The 16771-nt window shown below is 37.1% G+C and overlaps 3 protein-coding genes across 3 annotated transcripts; 1 reads left to right on the forward strand and 2 right to left on the reverse strand.

The window, feature by feature from the left end:
- Positions 1 to 1960: 1960 nt before the first annotated feature.
- Positions 1961 to 7310, forward strand: PHYBLDRAFT_166182 (p53-like transcription factor; the record flags this gene model as incomplete). The annotated part of the gene is made up of 7 exons (XM_018435374.1): positions 1961 to 2923; positions 3083 to 3612; positions 3764 to 4371; positions 4548 to 6002; positions 6161 to 6617; positions 7185 to 7218; positions 7296 to 7310. The coding sequence occupies 7 exons, from the start codon at positions 1961 to 1963 to the stop codon at positions 7308 to 7310; spliced, it is 4062 nt and encodes a 1353-aa protein (XP_018294249.1).
- A 216-nt stretch (positions 7311 to 7526) lies between these two features.
- PHYBLDRAFT_166183 (hypothetical protein) lies at positions 7527 to 11626 on the reverse strand (the record flags this gene model as incomplete). The annotated part of the gene is made up of 13 exons (XM_018435375.1): positions 7527 to 7561; positions 8059 to 8331; positions 8425 to 8658; positions 8803 to 9004; positions 9073 to 9266; positions 9449 to 9590; positions 9779 to 10044; positions 10122 to 10270; positions 10361 to 10429; positions 10542 to 10726; positions 10789 to 10898; positions 11042 to 11314; positions 11482 to 11626. The coding sequence occupies 13 exons, from the start codon at positions 11624 to 11626 to the stop codon at positions 7527 to 7529; spliced, it is 2277 nt and encodes a 758-aa protein (XP_018294250.1).
- A 2013-nt stretch (positions 11627 to 13639) lies between these two features.
- YPK1 (serine/threonine protein kinase AGC family) lies at positions 13640 to 16587 on the reverse strand. The gene is made up of 7 exons (XM_018439923.1): positions 16530 to 16587; positions 15746 to 16076; positions 15451 to 15664; positions 15291 to 15359; positions 14830 to 15155; positions 14367 to 14694; positions 13640 to 14310 (listed from the first exon to the last, which is right to left on the reverse strand). Exons 1-7 carry the CDS (start codon positions 16558 to 16560, stop codon positions 13969 to 13971), a joined length of 1641 nt encoding a protein of 546 aa, XP_018294251.1. The 5' UTR covers positions 16561 to 16587; the 3' UTR covers positions 13640 to 13968.
- Positions 16588 to 16771: the final 184 nt, after the last annotated feature.

Consider the following 16771-nt stretch of genomic DNA (forward strand, 5'->3'; position numbering starts at 1 on the left):
CGACAAGTCTAGTATATAGAGAGAAAGAGGAAGGAAGGGGTGAAAATGAGAGATGGGGGGGAGGGAGGGATCCTGTTTAATGGGCACAGATCAATGCGGGGTAACAACAGTGCTGAACAGGCAAAAAAAAAAGGTTGAATTGACTCCATGTAGTACAGGTCACGACAGATATTAAGAGCGCGCTTTATAATCTTTTTGATTATTGTACATGTATTGCCCTCCAATCTTCTTCATCTCCATGGTAACAGCACCAAACTAAGCATCTAAAAGACTGTTTTTTTTTCTTTTTGTTTTTGATATCTTGTGATTTCACAAGTAGTCTCTGGTTTATATCTGAACCTCTTTAGGGCTATTTAATAACATGATGTATTGAGCATTCTTTTCTATATATATATATTAAATCTCGGTCATCTATGCTAATAAAAGGTACAAAATAAAGTTTTTTTGTCATGAAATGGTAAATACAGAAATCCGGGTTCTCATTTTTTCTCTATTTTTCTCATTGGCCAAAAAAAATTATCCATATATTTTGATGGTTTTTAACCTTTGCAATGACTTGTATCTTGTAGTCACACCAAAGCACAGCCAAAAAAAGGGGGGGAAAGAGAGCAAACGAGTGAGAGTAAGAGAGAGAGAGAACGAAAGAAAGAAAGAAAGAAAGAAAGAAAGAAAGAAAGAAAGAAAAAACGAAAGAACGAAAGGGATAGGAAGGGAGTACAAAGGGTGAGTACGTCTTGTCAATGTGATACATCCGCTTAAGCTCTTGTAACCAAAACAGTAAACTTGTTTGGGGAAAAAACTTAAAGTGACGTGTTAAAAGATACCTTACTGAAATAGAGGAAGGAAGAGAAAAAGGAAAATCTGCCAACACAAAATAATAAGATAAAAATGTATTGATATTCTGTTGATTGTTATAGATACCATACAATAAGTAATATATCTCTAGGAATACCAAGAAATATCAAGCGATTTGAAGTAAGGTTTTCTTTTGGGTTGTAAAAGAATCAAAGGGACAAGATTTGTATACATTTTTATATATATGAGCTACCAGAGAAACCTTTTTCTTTATGTTGATTGAATACCTAATAAGTATACATGTAACCTATTATGCTTTGCCTCTTTCCATTTGCCCTACCCATGAGACCAAAAGTCTTCCAAGTTTGTTAATGTGAAGTTGAGTCCAATCACCTTTGAATAGCCGCTTACTTTTCACTTTTTTTTTTTCTTGTTGTTACTATGGTTTCTTGACTTCCTTCTTTTTGGGATTTGAGATTTTACCCCGCACTTTTTATTTATTTGGCGTTGTTGTTAAGTGTTCCTTTATATCCATAATTATAAATCATTCTTTTATGTATACACAATTTATCGTTACTATCACTATTGCCTCCAATATTTCCTTTTTGCTACCTATTTTTTTTTTTTCAAAAAAAAAAAAAGATCTCTTCTTATTCTTCTGCTTCTGCTTTTACTTTTGGTTTTTTTTTTGCTTCTTCTTCTTCTTTCTACCATTTTTTTTAAAAATTATTTTTATATTTCATATAAATACATTTTCTTTACTTGGCTAGCAATCCTTGACATTTCTTCTATTTAAATTTTATTTTACTTTTATTACACATTTATATATAAAATATATAATTATACTTATAATTATAGTTATCTATATATCTATATATTAAATTGAAAGTGTATATTATATATCGATATATATATATATATATATATTTTATATATTATATATTAAAGTAATACATATACAAATACAAATACAGCTTTATATATACAAGCACACGCACACGCACACAAATCAAATCAAATCAAATCAAATCAAATCAAATTCAAAGTCTAATATATATATATATATATAATATATATATATTCTTATATATATATTCTTATATATATATATATATTTATATAAATATAAATATTTTCTATTAAATAAATAAGAGTGTCAAGGAATATGCCCAGTATGGCCGATTCTACCTCTTCTCCGTCCTATGGTTGTTCCAGTCAACCACTGTCTCCTGAAATGCAGAATAATCGTAAACGCAAACAGCTACAATACCCCACTTCAGTCGATAATTCGCCTTATATGAACATCCCGTACCCCCCCGCCCAATGGTCAACAGACCCCTATGCTACCCATTCCTCCATCGGATACACCACTGAAAAACCTGATATGATGTCCTGGCCATCAACCCAATTCGACCCTCGTTCTACCTCCACCTCAACTCCAGAAAGCAGAGTTCGTCAACCATCCTCAACATCTTCTGCCACAGTAGACATCGACGACCTTTTTGATCAAATTGACCCAACCCTCATTCCAGGAACATCCTCAAATCCTGCCCGCTCATTCTATGTCTATGATCAAGACCAACCCCCCACAGATCAACAATCGGCCTCAATCATCTCATCGCAACCACAGGCCTGCCAATCGTTTGACTTCATCACTTCATCGTATGCTTATTCTGGACAGTCACTCCAAGACGTCCCACTCGATATCCACTCCTTCCCACTTCGCGAATCCCCTCAGGTGCCCTCCCAGCTCGGCTCAGAACCAAACCAGAACACCAGATACAGGCAATCCGACCTTCAGCTCCACGACCTTCATACTGTCCATCGACGCAACCAGCAACAATTGATTCAGTCCTGGGTTGGTGCAACATACTCAGCTCCCCAACAGGTATCTCCGAATCACTCCCCAGCCGGCTCAAATCCAGCCTTTTCTCCCGTTACTCCCGCCTTCTTCTCTCCCAGTTTCCTCGACTCTCTTCAGGGCGATGGCCATAGCTCACCCAGGCAGCTCACGTTGGACCAGTCGTACTCCCAGCCTGTCTCAACCGGTCTTGACACTCGACCCTTGGACTGGAATTCTGATTATAATTCCACTCAAGCTGATCAAAGACTTAACATGGTTGCCCAGGTAACAAATATTTTTATTTTATTTTATTTTGTTTGGGGTGAAAATAATGGCATTTTTCTACAACCTTAATATCATAGGCGCCACTTGAAGCATCCGAAAAAAAAAAAGAAAAAACTGATTTTTTTTTGATCTCCCTTTGTTGAATTCAATTCATTTTAGACAAGAGATATGCTCTCACCACCTGCATCACCTCCACACTCGTCAAATTCGTCGACAAATTCGTCTCCTCCAATTACTCCCATGTATGGTCGTTTGTCAAACCTCTCGATTCGCTCCACACCGGTTTCTGTTTCTGTTTCGGCTCCTGGTCAAATCCCATTCAACGGGCATCACTACTACGATAATTCGGCCACTACTACTATCCCAACAAACATGACTGGCGGACATCCGATGCTAGTCGTAGCCACAGCAGCCCATCCACCAACCATTCCAGAAGCGGCGAGTGAAGAAGACGAAACTCGACTAACCTCGGGTCCTATTTCCTCTCCACACCGAAACCACCCAAACGTTATTATTGATCGTCGTTCAGTCAAGACCAATCGACAGATGATTCAAGCCTTTCAAGCCGCAACCTTTCGACCTCACATTCAGAAATATCTCAGGAGCCCAGACCCAATGTCGGTTGGTGAACGTACAGTTGTTATACTCACTTCCAAAGTGGCACAAAAGAGTTATGGTACCGAAAAGAGGTTAGAACACACACAAAAAATAATAATAATAATTATATATTATATAAATAAGTATATATATATATATATAAATTTAAAATATATAGTATATAATCAAAGTTCTTATTTATTTACCAACTCTCTTTTTTTTTTTCAACCAAAAAAAAAATAGATTTCTGTGTCCCCCGCCCACTGCCATTCTGGTGGGTACTACTTGGTGGACTCCCAAAAAGGATGCAACGTTAGACGATGGCCATGTCTCGGACGATGCCCAAAGTCAACCACCTGACCCATTTCTCATCGACAATGAACGCGTCCTGGCACCCCCAAGACTGACGGTCTGCATTTCCGGAGAGGCATCAAGCCAGGCTGGACACATCGAATGGTACACTGTCTCGGGTGTGACGGTCGGCCAGACTGGACATGTTAAGGCAGCCCAACCTTCTTCCTCGTCTTCGTCTTCTTCTCCTTCTGGAAACGGCACCACCAGTGGCACCAGTGCTCAACAAGAAGGTCTGCATCCCAATAGATTCAGAAGTGCAGAATCAAGAAACAATAACTTTGATTGGTACCACAACCATCACCAGGAACCCTTGGCTGCCGGAAAGAATGTCTCGAAACATCTGTTTATCAATGATGCCGACGAAAAACGGAAAAGGGTCGAATGTCTGGTCAAGATTCAGTTGGCCAATGGTCTGATGCTTGGGACACTTGCCAGTAAAGGAATCAAGGTCATTAGCAAACCAAGCAAGAAAAGGCAGAGTGTTAAAAACATGGAGCGTAAGTGAAATGTCATATGCAAGTATATATGCATGCATGCATGTATATATATATACGGGTGCGTGTACGCCAATCCTGATTTAACATTTTTCTTTATTTGATTTGGTTTAATTTGGTTTGGTTTGGTTTGGTTTGGTTTGGTTTGGTTTGGTTTGGTTTGGTTTGGCTTAAACTAGTCTGTATTCATCATGGCACAACTGTATCTCTGTTTAACCGAATCCGCTCTCAGACCGTCTCTACCAAATACCTTGGCGTGTCTTCTTCTTCAGCTCAGGGCTCGCCTTATGCTTTTCCGGGTCATGCTCAACCAAAGACCCAGGCAAGCGATGTCAATGACGGTACCTGTTTTGTAGCCCGAACTACTTGCTGGGATCCCTTTGTGGTCTGGGTGGTGGACACTACGCGCACTCCGGGCGACGGTAAAGAAAGTGACACACCCGAAGATTACATTGGTCGCAATGTGTACACCCCCAGCGTGCCTTACCCTCCGCCACCCGCGATTGCTTTGAAGAACAAGACAAACCAGCTAGTCCCGATTCTCTACAACCAGCACATTGTTCTGCAGTGCCTTACAACCGGTCTTGTTAGCCCGGTTATGATCATACGCAAGGTAGACAAGGCATCTACTGTTGTAGGTGGCGCTCGTTCTGTCGATGACCCTCACATTTCTGGAGGTGGTGAGTATGGCGATGAAGTATTCGGAGACCCTGTTTCCCAACTCCACAAGATTGCCCTTCAGATCGTCCAAGACCCTTCAAATGCAGTACACGCCCATCATGCTGCAATGCGCCAGCAAACCCAATCCCAAAATGGAGACTACGATATGAACTACAGCAATTCTGGTGTATTTTCACCTACGCATCTACCCACACCAGCACCAGCACCAGCACCAGTACCTCAATTGCAAGAAAAAATGATGCCACGCTCCAACCAGCCTGTCACTTACTTGGCATGTCTGAATGATATGGTTGGAATGCACAAGACTGTGGATCCCAGACGACCTTTAGCGACCATATCACAGCAGACAGCAGCAGAGGCAGCCGCGACCGGAGCATACTTTCTGAAAGAGGAGACGATGAATAATTACAATACGATCGATAGTTCGGTTCCTTCGCAGCAAGAAGGTGGGAAAGTAGTCCGTAAGCGACGAGTGTCGACTGATGTTCTTGAAAGACACCTTAATTCCGGTTTGAACAACTACAATTTAAATATGAGTATGAGTATGAATATGAATATGAATATGAACGGAATACCGCCCAGTAAACTCGTTAGTTCAATGTCGCTCACCAACCTCAAGGAAAGAAATCAGGGCGAGATACTTGATCCTAGTCTTCGCCGACGCGTCAATAGTATGAACGATGATATTGAGGCATACTACGGAAGCCGTGCAAATGGCGGAAGTGCAGCATCGCATATTCTCATGAATCGTGGCCGATCAGGGTCGACGCATTCTCTGGAGAACAGTAAGCGAAAGCCAAGCATGAGTGCCAGTAGTAGCTCTAGCTCGACTAGCACCGGCAGCCGTCGTATGTCAGCTGTGAGTGTGAATGCTGGTAGCCCTAACCATGGACTTGGTTCATATTGGAGTGAGGATGTTTCTGACGCAGCAGTTTGGACAATTGTAGGAACAGGTAAAATATATATATATATATATATATATATATATTCTGTATTTTTATGCCATGTTATTTATTTAAACAAAAACAAATATATATATATTTTACTTGAGAGTTTTTATATAAAATATATTATTGATTTTTTATTGATTTTATTTTTAAATTGATTATAGATTGTGCTGTATATACATTCTGGACACCTCCTGTGGACGACACACGGCCACAGTTGAGCGTAAATACAACAATGTTCCCTACCTTGTTGAACTACACTCTCAATATGTCGCCTAGTGTGGCCTACCAGACGCAGCAAAGCACAGGTCTCGACCGACGCCTTCAATCGACAGGAGAAGAATACCCTGATTCAAATGAACAATTGATGTCCTTGCACGGCGAGTCCTTTTCGCGTGATTTGCAGGTGTGGTTTGGAGACATCAAGGCGCTTGATTCGGATTACCGTAGCCGAGAATTGTTTGTATGCAGGTTACCTACGCGTCAGAACCTCTTGGAGGGAGTAGGACTCGAGACAGTTGGCTTTGACAATACGACACATGCTCCTATCTACAGTCTACCGATTCTATTGGTCCGAGGAGATGGCACTGTTTACAAGACCAACAAGACCTACAAATTCCAGTAACAATTTTTTATTTTTATATATTTTTTCGTTTTATGCTTTCACTCCTTTTCTTGTGTATTTATTTTATTTTATTTTATTTTATTTTATTGTCTTTACTTTATTTTTATGAGTAACTTTTCTCACTTTATCACCTTACCCTACCCTACCTTCAACTTATTTCAACTTCTTTCTTTCTATGCTATATGCTTTTACTTTCTTTAATGTAAGATTATCATTATCATTATCATTATTATTATTATTATAATTTTTTCATGCCAATTGATATATTATATATCAAAACCTGTATTATTTTCTCTTTCCTGTCATTTCATCTTTTTTCTATAAAACAAAACAACAAAAATTCATGAATTATTCGACACATTTATTTTCTCTTTTCACCACTACACACATATTATACCTATTATATATATGTATATACATAAAATCAATTAACTTGCTTATTATCGTATATATAAAAAAATATTCTATAAAACGTCTTCTTATTTTATTTATATATATATCTGAATTCCCAATTTCTGGAAAATCCTTATTTTCATATGTATAATATATATATTTGGCAAAAGGGAAAAAAAATGGGGGGGTAAGAAGAAGGAGGAGGTAAGTGGGAAGAAAGCGAGACATTTGCGGGGTATCTTTTGTTTGTTTGTTTGTTTGTTTGTTTGCTTGTTTTGTAGCCATATTCTGAATAGGCAAAATGCGGGTAACATTTCCTATTTTTTTCTTTAAAAAAAAACGAGTCAAAAAACGAGTCAAAAAGCAAGGCAAAAGGCAAGATAAGGCAAGGTAAAGAAGTATATAATAAAGGCAAATGTTTAATAGCACATATGTGTTCATTTCCTTTGCCTTTGACAATACATGCATGTATATATATATATAATATGTATTTTTTTTTTGGTTTGGTTTGTTTAGTGTGGAGTGGAAATGGTGCTTAATACAGTGTCTATACAAGATAAATAATAAAAATAAAATAGTATATATATATATATATGTGCGTGTGTAAGTTATATGAATATAAGAGAAATAAAATAAAATAAATGAAATCTACTCCCACTTTTTGTACAAACGATACTATGAAATATACATAGGCAAGAAAGAGAGTAAAGAAAAAGGAAAGCAATAGAAGTACAGCAAAGAAAAGAAAAGAAGGTGGAAAGAAGGGGTTGTATGTGATTGTGTATGAAAGCGAACAGGTTAAATGAAAGAAGAAGAAGTATAAGAAATATTTTGCACTGGTCGGCGATGTGTTGATATATATGTTATGTGTGAATGTGTGAGTGAGTGAGTCTGTATGTAGGTCTGTATGTATGTGTGTATGTGTGTATGTATGTATGTATGTATGTATGTATGTATGTATGTATGTATGTATGTAGGTCTGTATGTATGTGTAGCTGTGTAGCTGTGTAGCTGCGTGCGTGGGTGTGTTTTACTGTATCGTACACTGGCAGTAAGAAGGATTTGAGCTATCGTGGGTACCCCATTCTCCTCTTGCTTCATTTGGATGTTCGGGCTTTGTGTCAATACTCGCCGCTACTGTCGTCATCTTACTTTCTACATAGTTCTCCATAGCCATTGCTGGCATGCTGGGCATCTTTTTGAATCGAGTCGAACTGTTACTCAAAGTGTCTCGGCCAGAATCGAGTGAAACACGTTTATGAATCTCAACTACTTGTGTGTTACAATCCATCGTCCCACTTGTTCTCTTTTTGGTGACTAATGAAAATGAAACAAATCGAGTAAATACGACAACCAAATAGGACACATTTTGATGTTATTTGTTTGTTTTGTTTTGTTTTGTTTATTTACCTGTCTCGACATGTATCGTAGTTTGCTGTTCAATTGGTGCTTCCCATGATGATTCAGTTTCCTCTTTAACGCCAGCACTAGCACCAGTAGCAGCACCAGCAGCAGCACCAGCAGCAGCACTAGCAGCAGGAACAACAAGTGGAGTATCAGTTGAAGCACAATTATGGTTTGAATTTTTGCGATGTTCCCATCGTTTCAGATTGCTTTCCATGTGATTAACAGCAAAAGACATTTCTAAAATAAAAATAAAAATAAAAATAAAAATTATTAATATTAAATTATTAATATTAAATTATTTGATAGCCATTTAATTTCTTTTATATATGCGTATCATTTAGTGATTCAAAAATTATTCTTATTCTTATTCTTATTATTTACCTGGAAGCACTTTTTGGACACTCTTGAACAAATCAAGCGCAACAAAACAAATGAATCCGATTTGTGAATCTTCAAGAATAACTTTTGTGCGATCATTCATCGGAAGCACCGGCATCCCAAGCTCACGTTCGAGATCGCCCTGTAAGACAAACTCTTCTACAAGAAGTTCAGCCCACTTTTCAGCCCGCATAAACGGACGAGTCTATAGTATAGCAAGATAAATTTGTTAGTTAGTTAAATTGCAGAAAGAAAGAAAGAAAGATTACTCACGACATTGCTAATGTCAGCACATTTGATCAGTCCACTACAGAGCAAGAGACGTTCGTTCTGGAGGGCGACTGAATCGAGAGAATTGAGATCTATAGTCTTCATTCGATCGGCCTGCTCCTTGATCTTTGTCACATAATCACTGTGCAGAGACATATCGGTTGCCAAAATACTTGTGATCACAGTCTTGCGGAACTCTGCCGAGGTGCGCATATATGAAAGTAAATAAATGAAAAATTTAACTTGCTGTTTCTGCAATGAAATTTTTTTTGCTGTGCAGTACAGTACAGTACAGTGCAGTGCAGTACAGTGCGAATAATATCTATATTTATATATATATATATATATGTGTGTATGAATGAATGAATAAATAGCTTACCTTGATAAGAAGATGACCCACAGCCACCGGCAAATTGATCAAAGCCATGTTTCTTGATGAGTTGGAAAAGAGTCATTGAGTGAAGACTTTCAAGGATAGAATGATCATTGTAAAGTAAAGCAAGAGGGGTAGCAGAATTGATCTGATAAGATGATAAAGTAAAATTATATATAAAGAGAGAGAGAGAGAATAGAGAATAGAGAATAGAGAAAATGTAATGTTAGTCAATTGATTACAGCTAAGATTATAATCATAATTGGAATTACACACAATTACAATCACACACAATTACAATTACAATTACGAGTTTTTTTATGTATATGTATTTACCAGGAACATGTTGTTCACACCAGGATGGGCAGCATCGTGTCCAATGGCAGCCAGCAACAAGCCAAATACATCCAATGGACGCAAGATGTCCTGAGGAAGTTGGTAGGAAGACCGCCCTGTGTCTACAGTGTTGTAGGGCAAAAGACCAAGCTGGCAAAGGAAATGGAAAAGGCATTGGAGGACGTCTACGGCGTGTGCAAAGTTGTGATAAGGATTTTCGTCGTGATAGGCGCTTGAAAGGTCGATGATAAAGTCGTACAATTGACCTAGATGTAAATAAATAAGCATTGTTACTCCAAAAAAAAATCATATAATTTTTATTTTCTTATTATTTTTTCTTTACCTTGACCGATACCCAGATAAGAAAGTTCTGGTGAGACCAAGATTTGTTCAAATATAAGATAGACACAGTGAATAAGATCAGTCGAGTCGTAATCGAAAGGACAATAGTCCCAGCTAAAGATCGCCTTTTTCAGTGTATCTTTGTGTTGACTAGTAATTAAAGGCAAAAAGGACAATAAGTTTAGATAGACAGACAAAAGGTTATTATATTTATATATATTTTTTAAATAAGGACTTTACCTTGTAATGGTCATGTATTTTGCATGCTGTGGCAGTGGAACATAAATGTCCATAATAGCCTTTGTAAGTCTATGAATAAAATGGAATATTTGATTTGATTTGATTAAATTTTAAAAAAAATAAATCATTCAAGCTTTGGATAGCTTATTTATTTTCTAGTGTTCTGGTGCTTTGTACGTACTGCATATCTCTGTTGAAGATTTCTTTGAAACGGTTGTTGAGGCTATTGGGAGGGTATGATGTTGTGGTGATGGGTGGGCTGTTTGATAGAAAGTGGTCGGGACATGAGACTGGTGATGAAGGAAATGATGATCCCTGGACGCTACTATCATGCATTTTGGAATCTGCGCGACATCTGTGCAATTTCTAAAGAAGGTTGTGTGTCAGCACATTGTTGTTGTTGTTGTGTAATGTATTTGAGGACGTACGAGAAAGAGGGTCTTGATTGTATAAAGTGGGAGTGGTTTGAGAAGATAATCAGATGCACCGGCGTGGATACAATCGAGCATAAATGAAGGTGAATCGTTTGTAGAACAGACTATGGGTTTAAAGTGAATGCGATCAAATGGAATCAAATGGAATTAAATAGATTAAATAGAACAAATCAAAAGACATACAGAGAGGACAAAGAGGTTATTATTACTATTACTATTACTGTTACTATTATTTTGGTAAACTTACCCACAATCGGCACTGTACTCATTTCGCGGCTAATCTTTTTTACCCAGGCCATGCGTGGGTCAGCCATCGTTCCAGAAGAATTTGTTGAATTTGTTGAACAAGAGGATGAGCATGATAGGGTGTAAAGGGAGTCGGTGTCATCATAGTCGTATTCTTCTTCGGGGCATTCTGTACCGAGAAGGGCGTCAAGATCGATCAGTAGTAGTGTGGGTGAGACTTGGTTGCATTCCCTGGCTCTTTCGAGGGCCTCGGCTGGATTGGACTGCAAAATGACTATACGCACACAATATTTATTTTGTTTAAGCATTTAGTGTAGTTACACGATTGAATTTATATTATAAATTATTATAAATTATTATAAATTATTATATGTTTGGTGGTGCTTGGGTGCTTGGGTGCTTGGGTGCTTGGGTGCGTATTTAATATATATTTTTATTTACCTTGACCGAAAACAGCCTGGAGAGATACCATATAGGTCGGCCATTGATTGTTCTCTGTGGATTCACTATTGGTACTCCCATCAATTGCATAGGGTTGAGCCGGAGACTGATAAAGGACGATGACCGAGCAATCTGTAGGATTCATCGGCACAAGCAAAGGGAGATTTCTTTTTTTTTTGGATTTTTTTATAAAGAAGTAATAATTTTGTACAAAACGATATTGACTTTCGCTGTTGCTGTTGCTGTTGCTGTTGCTGTTGCTGTAGTTGTTGCTGGAATGTATAAGATGTACAGATATCCTTTTGTGTGTTTTGTGTATGGAAATATAAAATTATATATTTATTCAACTTTCTTCTTCAGGACTGTATCTATATTTATATTTAATATAGATAGAGAGGTAGGTGTGTAGGTGTGTAGGTGGGTGGTTTGGTGCTTCTGGTGATGATGATTATGGGCTTTTATGCTTCTTTTCCTTTCTTATTTGATGTGATCGTGTAGCTTGTTCTGTTGCAAGGGCAGCTTTATTGTGGCCGTTTGATGAGAATATGAATATAGATATCTCAAATGAAAATGAAAATAAAGAAAATCTATAGTGGAAATAAGGATCGCGTTGAAAATAGAAGGAAAGAAAAGAAAAGAAAAGAAAGAGAGAAGGAAGAAGATGCCGCTAATTTTTTTTTTCTGTTTCTTGGGTTGTTGTATGGCTCTTGTTGCGTCTTTGCACTGCACTCGAATGGAATACGAACAAACTATTGGGTAGGTAGGTTTTACAAGGTGAGTTTAGCAGGGGCTTGTAGCACACAGTCATTTATAAAAATAATAATTATAATAATAATACAATACAATACAATACAGTACAATACAATACAGTACAATACAGTACACTATAAATAATTTTTACAGTTACAAAAAGACTGTGTATTTTATTTTATTTTTTATTTTTTTTTTTTGACTCTCGTGCGGAGAGGACTTTTTGGGGGGAGTAAGCTTGGACCTTTTTTTGTCTTTTTTTTTCGATTACCAAAAATACCACGTGGCGGCTCATCTCATGTAAGAAGAAGAATTGTATATAAAAATGAAAAATGCGTGTGTTTTTGTGTGAGTGCGTGCGTGTGAGTGAGTGCGTGTGAGTGCGTGTGAGTGAGTACGAGTGAAATGAAGTGAAATGAAGTGAAATGAAGTGAGTGAGTGTAATATATATATATATATATATATATATATATTATTATTTATCACATTCAAATTCACACACATACACACACACTATATATATATACTTCTTGTAAAATAAATGAATAAATATACTTGCAAAGAAGAAAGAAAAAAAAAAGACTAGACTTCTTTAACTTTATTGTAAAGTAAAGTATTGGCTCGGCGAAGGCGGAACTTGGTCCCAAAATCGGGGATCGGATCATATCGGTTACGTGATAGTAGTAACAACAATAGTACTAGTAGTAAAAGTAGCAAAAGTAGTAGAAGGAAAATAAAAGAACAAGAAAGAAAATTAGCACCAGGTGATATCTAATCATCGAATAAATCTTTCCGTGTCCTTTTTATTATATTAGATAGGTCCAAAGATCTGACTCTTTCTTTACAAGAAGTACAGTCATTAAATACACCTATATATATAATATATTTTTTGTTAGTAATGATTTGTTTAAAAAAATAATAATATTAATATTAATTTCATTTTCTTACTTCTTTTACTTCTTCCTCTTCTGCTACTACTTTTACTTTTACTACTTTTACTACTTTTACTAGTTTGGATTTATTTATATAAAAAATCGCGTGATAAAACAGTACCAATAGAATTTATACTGTCAAGACGACTGCTACTATGCTTCTTCATTACATCTAAAGAACCCAAACATATATACGTATATATACATGTATACTTTCCAATGTTTTTTTTTCTTTCTTTCTCGCACGCAACATATCAACACATGTCTAGTATCACTCTAGTCGATTCAAATCTTTTACCTCGGATTCTAGCCGTTTTGGTCTGTATGACATAAGAATTTTATATAACTATATATTTTTGTTTTAAGCCTATGCTATTTTGTATCATTGTTTGAACCATTAGGCTAGCGAGATTCAATTCAATATATTATGTATATAAATCCAATACTGGTTACCAAGTAATAAGCGAGAGAAAATAAAGATCGATCGATTGATTGATTGATTGATTGATTGATTGATTGAAAGAGCAGATCATGTTTTGTATATATATGCTTTGGTTTCATTTGTGTACAAAAATATATATAGAGAACTAAAGAGAAAGAGAGAGAGAGGGTGTTTGTGTGTGTTTGTGCGTGCGTGCGTGCGTATGCGTGTGCGTGTGCGTGTGAAAGGGAAAGGAGAATAGAAGAAGAAAAAAATACGATACGATACGGATACGATACGAGAGAGAGAGAGAGAAAGAAAGACAAGAAGTAATAATAAAATAAAATAAAATATGATAAAATATGATAAAGAATAAAATAAAGACTACCATCTTGGACCACTCGCATGGTGATGACTGCCGGCAGCTTGTGTGTAGCTCTCACTCATCACACCATCGTTGGCAGGATTATAGGTGAACCCTGCAAACTGCTCCTGCATTGTCTTGGAAATCTGAGACTCATCTACCACAGACTCCTGTGGTGCCTCTGAAGTAAACTCTTCGTCAAAGTTTGAAGTATCGTTTGATCCATCAACCGAAGGCTTAAAGGGAGGCTGCACCTTTTTCTGCATCAACTTTTGCCAGTCAATTCGAGCAAAGAAGGGGTGATTCTTGATATCTTCAGGTCCATTGTTACCAAGACGTTCATTAGGATCCCGAGTAAGAAGCTATTCAAAATAACAAATAAGATAACAAAAACAACAACAATAAAAAAAAAACTTACACCTCGCAACAATCCCTTGGAGTCTTCAGACATCTCATCCGGGAATCGAAGCTCATCTTGAAGAATCTTGCGATACATCTCATTTGTGTTCTCATCATAGAATGGCGGCAGACCTGTCATCATCTCGTACAAAAGCACACCCAGGGTCCACCAGTCAACGGTCTTTGTGTAGCCCTGTCCCAACAATAGCTCTGGTGCAAGGTATTCGGGTGTTCCGCAAAACGTGTTGGTCCGGTCATTCTCCTTCATGTTCAACTTACACAAGCCAAAATCACACAAGGCAATATGACCGTTGTAATCAATCAGGATATTCTCGGGCTTCAGATCACTTGAAACGTTAAATATTATTATTATTGTTTTGGTCTTGTTAGCACAAAGAAAATATAAAACTCAAACAAATCCTCACTCACTCACTCACTCACTCTCACTCTCACCCATATTATATATATATATATTGGCTTACCGATAAATCACATTATAGTCGTGCAAACATTCGAGTGCACATAGCAACTCTGCAGTGTAGAATCGAGAACGTTCTTCATCAAATTTGCCTTCTACCTGAAGGTGGTGGAATAACTCTCCGCCATTGATAAATGCCAGCACAAGATAAAGTTTATCAGGGCTCTGGAAAGCAAACTTTAAAGGCACAATAAACGGATTTCTGATCTTGGCAAGCACGGTCTTTTCTGCCATTGTGTGGGTCACTTCAGATCTAGAGATAATTCTGGATTTACGCAAAACCTTCATGGCATAGATACGGTTTGTGTCCTTTTTTCTCACCACATAAACCTATAATGCATACACAGATAATAGCAATAATAAACACACAAAGGTTACTCTTCTTTTCTCTATCTTTCTCTTTGGTCCCAAAGAAAGGAAAAGAAAGGAAAAGGAGATTTATATAATCAAGCAATTGTTTCTTACCTTTCCAAAACTTCCTCTTCCAATCACACGCAAAAGATCAAAGGCATCAAATGCAATCGGTTGATTTTGCTAGTAGTAAAAAAAAAAACATTAAATAAAAACAAGCTCAAGACAAAGGAGCGGTCATTTCTATGTTGATAGTATTTATAAGCATAATTACCTGTTGAGGAGTGTAGCATAGTTGAACATGCATTGCACCAGTACCACCGACAATAGTCAAAACCTGATCATCAAACTTTGTAGAATTGAAGTTTGGTGTCATCTTGACCGCACCGAGGAAATAGTCGTTTGTCGGGTGAGTAGAGACTCCTTGAGCAGTGGGAGGGTGTCTCAAATAAATTGAAATCGAAACTTCTGAGCTACGAGATACATCACTAAACAATACAATATAAAATTTAGTTTAGTTTCTTTTTTTTTAAAAAAAAAAACTTTTAAGAGTTGTTTGTTGTATTTACAAATGAGCACGGTACTGGTAAACTGGATGAGCGGTATCTCCTCCAAGAGCATCGATCAATACTTCGTTCTTATCAAACTCAAGTACAACATAAGGCAACCACCAGTTCTGTCTGCGGGACAATGAATCACGGTTACGAGAGGTCTGGGGTTGATGAGGGATTGGAGGCAATTGGACACCAGATGGAAGAGAGATGCCTTGGGCCTCGCACACACGAATCAGCAAAACACCTGACTTTGGCTCAGCTGGCTGTGATGACACAGAAGAAGCAGCTGGAGCATGAGATGGTGGAGGTCGAACAGGTGGCTGTGGAGTAGCCGATTCTTTGTTTTCTATAGTAAAAACAAGGCAAGATTAATGTAATTAGTTTTTTTATGTGTGTATATCTTTAGTTATTTATTAGGTCATTGAAGATTATAGTCAATATAGAATCATATAAACATTTGTATATATATATATATATAAATTTTTACATCTTCTTTACAATTTGGTCATTTAACCTCCCACACACACGCACACACATATATATATGGCATCATTGTTTTTAAAAGGTAGATATAAATGAATATAAGGAGAGAATGCTGTGCTTTTCTTTACAATATTTGGCAAACACAAAAGTAACAGCAACAGCAACAGCGACAATAATAATGGTAATGATAATGATGAATAAAATATGGTCGTATGAAATACAGTGTCGGTTTTTTTGTTGTTGTTGTTGGTGTTCAAGTTGTTGTTGTTTGGAAGCTTATACTATTTCTATGGGTAGGTGGGTGGTTTGTGCTTACTTTTAACGCCTGGCAATTTCCAAGAGTTCATGGTTTGCCAGAAGAGATGAGAAAGTTGAAGAAAAAGGAGTTGTAGCCCAGAGTCCACTTTCAGGCCGAAAACATTATATTTCCAAACTTGTCTTTTGACGGAAAAAGGGGCGGGATTTGAAAAAGAAATGTGAAATATATATAAAAAAGAACTTGACTTTTTTTTTTTTTTTTAATTTATTCATTTGATTTGAGAGGTTCAATATTGAATT

The sequence above is a fragment of the Phycomyces blakesleeanus genome (assembly GCF_001638985.1).
Source record: "Phycomyces blakesleeanus NRRL 1555(-) unplaced genomic scaffold PHYBLscaffold_6, whole genome shotgun sequence".
In the NCBI taxonomy this organism is placed as follows: Eukaryota; Fungi; Mucoromycota; class Mucoromycetes; order Mucorales; family Phycomycetaceae; genus Phycomyces; species Phycomyces blakesleeanus.

Excerpts from the sequence above, each read along its gene's own strand:
- YPK1 (XM_018439923.1), bottom strand. The coding sequence starts at position 16,560 with ATGAACTCTTGGAAATTGCCAGGCGTTAAAA. Across the intron at positions 16,077-16,529 it reads GAAATTGCCAGGCGTTAAAA|AAAACAAAGAATCGGCTACT; the intron begins GTAAGCACAAAC and ends TTTTTACTATAG. Across the intron at positions 15,665-15,745 it reads TACCAGTACCGTGCTCATTT|TGATGTATCTCGTAGCTCAG; the intron begins GTAAATACAACA and ends TGTATTGTTTAG.